Source organism: Phocoena phocoena, chromosome 10 (genome assembly GCF_963924675.1).
Source record: "Phocoena phocoena chromosome 10, mPhoPho1.1, whole genome shotgun sequence".
Taxonomy (NCBI): domain Eukaryota; kingdom Metazoa; phylum Chordata; class Mammalia; order Artiodactyla; family Phocoenidae; genus Phocoena; species Phocoena phocoena.
In genome coordinates this window covers 39,653,857-39,660,502 of record NC_089228.1, presented here as the reverse complement: position 1 = coordinate 39,660,502, position 6,646 = coordinate 39,653,857, and the positions used below count along the sequence as shown (strand labels likewise).

The window sequence follows — 6,646 nt, the reverse complement described above, 5'->3', positions numbered from 1 at the left end:
TTGGAGGAGACCGAGCAGGAGCCATGGGGGAGGCAGGAGGGCACCCAGGAGAGTGGCAGCAGGGGACAATCGGTCAAGGGCCATTTCAGGAGGACAGAGGCGTCTCTAGAATCCGTATAGTTGAAGACAAGGCTTGAGTGTGAATTTGGATCCAGTGAGGACTGGCCAGCCTGCAGTGGCCTTGAGTGTGAGAGGCGGCACTGAATTGGGGTCCCAGTGTAGATGACCTCTCCCATGCTTGGTTGAGGAGGGGTCAGGGGGACAGGCCATGTCTGGTGGGGACCCGTGGAGAACTATTTAACCAAGAAAACAGTGAGGATGAATCCAGGACAGGAGACAGAGGGAGCCAAGCCCCTGCCTGGCTGAGGGCTGGGCCCGGAGGCAGGATGGTGGAGGTTGAAGTCTGCCTAGGGACAGGCTGGGCGGGTAAGACTCTAGAAGGAGTTGGTACTGTCCTTCATTCATCAAACTTTAACTGAGTGCCTCTGGGGTTCCAGGCAGTTCCTGGAGTTGGAGGTTGGTGTTGAATACACTCCTTTACCCTATTCCTGAGGAGGCCAGAGTGTGGAGGCAGAGGGGACGTAAGACAGAGCCTGGTCTTCCCTCTCCTGGAGGACTCAATGCTCTTGAGCAACCCTGCCTATGACACTCCCCATGGGCCCCAGGAGAGGCCCAGATGTTGTCAGGGAGATGGAGAAACCATTTCTTCACCTTCCACAGGAGGCTTCCCGCTCCCACTGCCCAGCAATCCCGTGAGGCAACAGCAGGGGCTGAGGCAAGTCCAGCTCACAGCTGGGGAGGAGATCAGGGATGGGGCAGGTGAGGAAGACATGTGGTTGGGCCATTGCATCAGGCCCAGGAGGGGCATAAAGGAGGGTCCTGCATGCTGGGAGGAGGCCGACTTGGGGACCATGGAGACTCAGAGGGCCAGCCTCGCCCTGGGGCGGCGGTCACTGTGGCTACTGCTGCTGGGACTAGTGGTGCCCTTGGCCAGCGCCCAGGCCCTCAGCTACAGGGAAGCTGTGCTTCATGCTGTGGATCGCCTCAACGAACGGTCCTCAGAAGCTAATCTCTACCGCCTCCTGGAGCTGGACCTGCCTCCCAAGGCCGTGAGTCAGGAGGACCCTGGGGAGGGGGCTGTCTCCCGCGAGCCCTGGCCACACTGTCACCCCCTCTGCTCAGGCTGTACCTCCTGTCAGGAAGGGACTTCTCCCTCTAAGTGGGCTCCCACCTCTTCCTGGAAACCTTCCCAAAGCTGGGTCCCCTCCCAGCATGAGGCTTCCTGCCTTAGCATCTCTACTGTGGAAACAGGCGCCGTGTACACCCTGTTCAGGCTTAAGGGACTTCTGTGAGCTCAAGGGATAGAGGGTGGTCACTGGCTCTGTGATGTGACTACCGTGTTTTGAGTCTGCTCTGCACTTCTTTGTTCCCTACTTGGGAGGGCTCTGCTTGGCCTATAGGTTCCGATGACAAGATCTCCCCCTGCAGGCGACCCCTGACTTCCCTCAGCCCCTCAGAGGTGCAGGTGGTCTCATCAGAGGTGGTCTGAGGTCCGCTCCTGCTCTCTGTGTGCCTGTTAGGCCAGGAGTGGGCTCCGTCCCTTCCCCTGTGCACCCAGCACCATGCCAGGGCCCAGGCACACAGGAGGGGCTGGAGAGACTGCCATCTAGGTGGGGGCAGGGAGACAGATCAGAGAAGGAAGCATGAGCCCGAGCCCAGTCTCCTTACTTTGATCCTTGACCAGGATCAGGACCTGGACACCCCGAAGCCTGTGAGCTTCACAGTGAAGGAGACCGTGTGCCCCAGGACGACCCAGCAGCCCCCGGAGCAGTGTGACTTCAAGGAGAATGGGGTGAGGCTGGGGGCTGGGGGCACTGGAGGATGCTTCCCAGGGATGAGAACAGGGGGCTTCCGGGAAGATTTCCAGTCCATAGGCTGAATTTGGTAGGTGATGGTCCGGGGGGTTCCAGTTTGACCTCAAGCCTGCCCTTCCAGCTGGTGAAACAGTGTGTGGGGACAGTCACCCTGGACCAGTCCAAGGACCAATTTGGCATAAACTGTAATGAGGTGAGTGCCCCTTCTGTGTTATGGAGCTGATAATGGGGTGGGTTGTGGAACATCCTTTGGACCAAATACCCGTTTCCCCTTCGAGGGCAGAGAAAGGCCCTCCTACCCTGGCCCCTCCCTCACCCGAGCCCCAGGCCTCCAGGACTGGCTCTGCCATCCCTTAGAGCGGCGGTTCTCTAAGTGGGGTCCCACCCGGGAACTTGACAGAAAGGCAGATTCCCAGGCCCCGCTCAGACCTCCTGAATCAGACTCTGGGCTGGGGCCCAGCCATTTGTATTTTCACCAGGCCTCCAGGGGATTTTGACTGCTGAATTCTGAGAGGCACTGACTGGAGTAATGTGCTTTCAGCCCCTACTCCCATCCAGCTTTGCTGGGATGGGCTTGTGATCCTGGGAAGACCCTTGCCATCTGTGGGCCTCAGTTTCCCCATACGTCTGTGGCTGTAGGGATTCATCCACATGCTCCAAAGGTCACAGCTTAAGGCTGAACAGGGCCCAGTGCTTCTGGTGTGTCCGTTAGGGGGTTGTTCATGTGGGGAGGGAGGGCTCTCGTCTTGACCCCTGCCTAGTCACAAAAGAAATAAATTTCATTGTGGTTCACAGCTTCAGAGCGTCAGGAGAATTCGTTTCCCGTTTCCACCTTTTCCATGGCAATGGCCACCCGCAGGGTTCTAGCCAACTTTCCACATTCCACGGATTCCCAGAAAACAGTGAAGGATTGCCTGATGTCACACCCATTAAGGGCTTTTGGTGAACCCTGAGCCCGGGGAAGAGTCCTGAGGGTCTGATAAGTTCTGGCTCAGAGTTCTGGATGGTGAAAAATAAATTCTTGTGAAAATAACTTCCTCCAGGTTTCAATTTCAATTTTCTCGTTCTTACCACTTACTGGGACAAAGTCCTTACCTCGGGGATGCCTCCTCTGTGTGTGTGTGTGTGTGTGTGTGTGTGTGTGTGTGTGTGAGAGAGAGAGAGAGAGAGAGAGATCACTCCTGTAAACATAGTCGTGGGTGAGGCCCCTGTTCCTTCCAGGAGGACATGGGGAGAGGAAGCAGGGCCAACAGCGTCTCCATTCTCGGGTCCCTCTCGTGCCCTTCACACACCTCTGCCCTCCTCCTCCAACACCCAGTAGGGACTTAAGGAGACCTGCTCTGTGTGCAGTGCTGGTGGGGATGCGGTCCCTGCTCACATGGTGGTGACAGTCTGGAGGGGCCAGACATTTGTTAAACACTCACAGAGACACAGTTCAGTCTTAGGGCTAAGCCTACAGTTACAATGCCCATAGCGTTCCATTTCTCCTTGACAATCTGAAGTCTGGAAAATCCTACTCCTCCTGGCTTTTCCTCTGGCATTGAACACATCACTGTTTCTTTAGCTGGGTCCGAGATTTCAGTGGTGGGCTTGTGTTTAGGGAACTACCTGCTACAAAAATATGCAGCATTAAAAAGAAGCATCCTGAGATGTAGAGAACAAACCTATGGACACCAAGGGGGAAAGCGGCGGGAGAGGGTTGTGGTCGTGGTGGTAGGATGAACTGGGAGATTGGGATTGACATATATACACTAATATGTATAAAATAGATAATTAATAAGAACCTGCTGTATAAAAAAATAAATAAAATTAAATTAAAAAAAAAGAAGGATCCTGTTCATCAGGGTGAAGAGCTCTGCATGAATGTGAAAGACATACAGAGTGACACATGGGTCACATCTCTGTGTGCCTGGGTGTTTCAGACACTATGCACATCCTGCCCCCTCCCCATTCTCTAGCTGACCTTTGCTCTGGGGCAGACTGGAAACACTGGGGATTCTGAACGCAGGGAGCAGCCTCAACCAACCATTGGGGGGACTCAGTGGAAAAATACCTCCTCTTCCTCACTCCTTGGGGGGTCCACTCCCAGACATGTCACACCTCCCCCTGAGGTCCCCAGCTGGCTTGAGCCCCTGTCACCCACTTCTGTGACCTGTTCATTGACACGTCCTCTTCTGACTCAGGTCCTGCCCTGTCTCCCTTCTCTACACTCGTGCTGGTGCTTTCTGGAATCACCTCCCAAACAAACTACTTCCACTAAATGCTTGTCTTAGGTCTGCTTGTGGGCCAACCTGTACCAAGACACAGATTCCCCGCTCTGAGAGGGACAGAGGACAGGATCTCACAGAGCACTTACTTTGCTACCTGTCAGGCTTGTCTCCTCTTGGTGAGCAGGTGGGGCTGATCTCAGGCAGGTTAGAGGAACCTCATGCTTCTCACTCTACATCAACCCAAGCTGAGGAAGGAATCCCTGCAGAGGACACCCAGGGAGCTGTGTTGTGTCTGTGCCAGAGGATACAGGCTTGCCAGAGCCTGTTGTTAAATGGTCAGGATTTTCTAAGCTGGTTGTTAAACTCTTGGTAGCTTGAAATCGGCCTTGATGGAAGTACTTACACCATGGAAATCAGCAAATGCTACATGTCAGGCCCATCACAGCTGGCACATCCCTGACCAACCTGAGAGAGGGATCACTCATCAGGATGATATGGGTCTGTGCTGATCACATCTGTTTCCAATTTCCTCCCATGACTGCCCATCCTGCTACCATGGCAACACTTTTCTATCCTCAGCCCTGCCTTGTCCTTTCATATTTTACATCGGAGTTGGCCAGATGTGCCTTGCCATGATGAGGCCCTCAAGATGCATATGTGACCACTGATAGTGGAAAGGGTTGGATGCTTACATTGTTTTCATCTCCACCCTTGACCAGGGAGCCAAAGTGGTCCCTGGCAGGGAGGTCTGCAGGCCTTGTCAGTGCTTTCTAAAGTGATTGGCTGGTGAGAGTGTCTGCTGTGTGACCACTGGGCCCCTTACCCGTGAAAGAACAAGTATCAGACCCTTCCATAAATGGCTTTGAGCATCAGACCAGGGCAGTAGCCAACAGAGGAGGGGAGAGAGAATGGAAGGAGGGTTGCCCAAGAGGCTGGCAGAGTGCGGGGCTGACTGGGATGGAGTTACTGCAGACAGGATGAAGCAGGTTGACTCCCTGACAGGCTGGACGATGCAGCGGTGGGGGGGTGGGGAGCTTCCAGAGAGCATGGTCACAGTCTGGTCAGTGTCCTGGTGTAGGTATGCGATGTGGGTGGAGGGAGATGAAAGTTCAGTCTTTACCAGGTTGGCTCTTAGGTGCCAGGGGGATGCTGGTCCCTTCGCGGGGCACTGGGCAGTAGGTGCTGTGAGTGCCCTGCCCAGATCCCCCTCGCTGGGCGGCTGCCGCCCCCGCACCCCCCCATCCCCCAGCTTTTTGAAATGTGCAATACGGATGCTAATGGCTCACAGGTGCCCCCTTCACAGCTGCCTTCACAGCCTCCCAGGAGATGCCTGGGGGGTTGTGTCCCCTCTGCCCTCAGCCTGTGGATGGGGACTGACTATGAGGGGACATCAAAGCCCAGCCCCCGCCTCAGTCAGTCCTAAAGCAGGGGTTCCAGGCTTTTGTGCGTGAGGCTGAAGCTCATCTCAGGGTAGAGCACGTCCCTGCTCAGCTCCTTCCTCTGCCCTATCCTGCTCCCCTCCGCCTCCGTCCTCCTGACAACACTCCTCAATAAATCAGATGCCTCTCACTTCCCAGCTGAGGCCCTGCTTCTAGGGGACGTGGCCTGTGATGGTGGTGGAGCTGTGCAGAGTTCACCCACTCGTCCCAGGTGGGTCAGGCGCGGGGCCTGATGTGGAGAGAAGAGAGAAGAGCCCGAGGCGTCCAGGGTGGTAGTGCCGGAGGGGAGTGGGGTGGGCGTGGTGCTGTAAGCCAAGGGGCATTGAGGATTTTACAAAGTGGCCAGAGTAGGACAGGAGCCCACGAGGCCCAGGGAGATGACTCCTAATATTTTCCTATTGTTTGTGCAGATGTGAAGGCCACTAACTTCAGTGGGGGGCAGCACAGAAGCCAAACACAGCGAGTGGAAGAGAGCAAGAGGTAAGGAAGAGGGAGGGAATGAGTGAGGACAAGGAGGGGCTTCTCCATCCCCCAGACCCCTGCTGTGCCAAGGAGGGAATCTGGGCTGTAATCAGGCAAGGTCCTTGTGGACCCTGCCCTTGAGCCCCACCAGTGAGGTCTCAGGAGTTAGTCTGGGGGCTCCCGAGACGGGACAGGGGACTCCAGGTCAGCCTCAGTGGGGCAGAGGGAGAGAATTCTGAGGGATCTAGATGTCTGAAAGGAATTGCTCTCCTGCCCGTGTGGCCCTGAGCAGGAGAATTGATCTTTCTGGGCCTCTGTCTCTCTATCTGTAATTGGGAGCAACATTATCTCCTTTAAGGGGTTGGTCTGTCATTTAGGTAGAGAAGGAAGTTCAAGGACCTCATAGGGGCCAAATGTGAATCTCAGAGGGTGAGAGAGTCAAGGAGACAATAGTTAGAGTGTGTTAGTCTCAGGGCACAGTGCCGGCTCGTCTGTCAGTGCAGGGACCCAGAGAGACACTTGGAATCCCCATCAGAGCAGGAGGAGATGAATTAAATGCAGCCCATGCACACACACAGTGGACTTCCCTGAGGGCACCGAACTGGCCCTTCTGCACTAGCCTTTTCCCATGTGGCCATTAGAAGGTAGCAGCTGGCACAGT

The 6,646-nt window shown here is 55.4% G+C and overlaps 1 protein-coding gene across 1 annotated transcript; it reads left to right on the top strand.

Annotated features, from left to right (window-relative positions):
* Positions 1–899: 899 nt before the first annotated feature.
* LOC136129557 (cathelicidin-4-like) lies at positions 900–2,741 on the top strand. Its single transcript, XM_065885917.1, has 4 exons — positions 900–1,109; positions 1,745–1,852; positions 1,996–2,067; positions 2,670–2,741. The coding sequence occupies exons 1-4, from the start codon at positions 912–914 to the stop codon at positions 2,739–2,741; spliced, it is 450 nt and encodes a 149-aa protein (XP_065741989.1). The 5' UTR covers positions 900–911.
* The last annotated feature ends 3,905 nt before the right edge of the window (positions 2,742–6,646 follow it).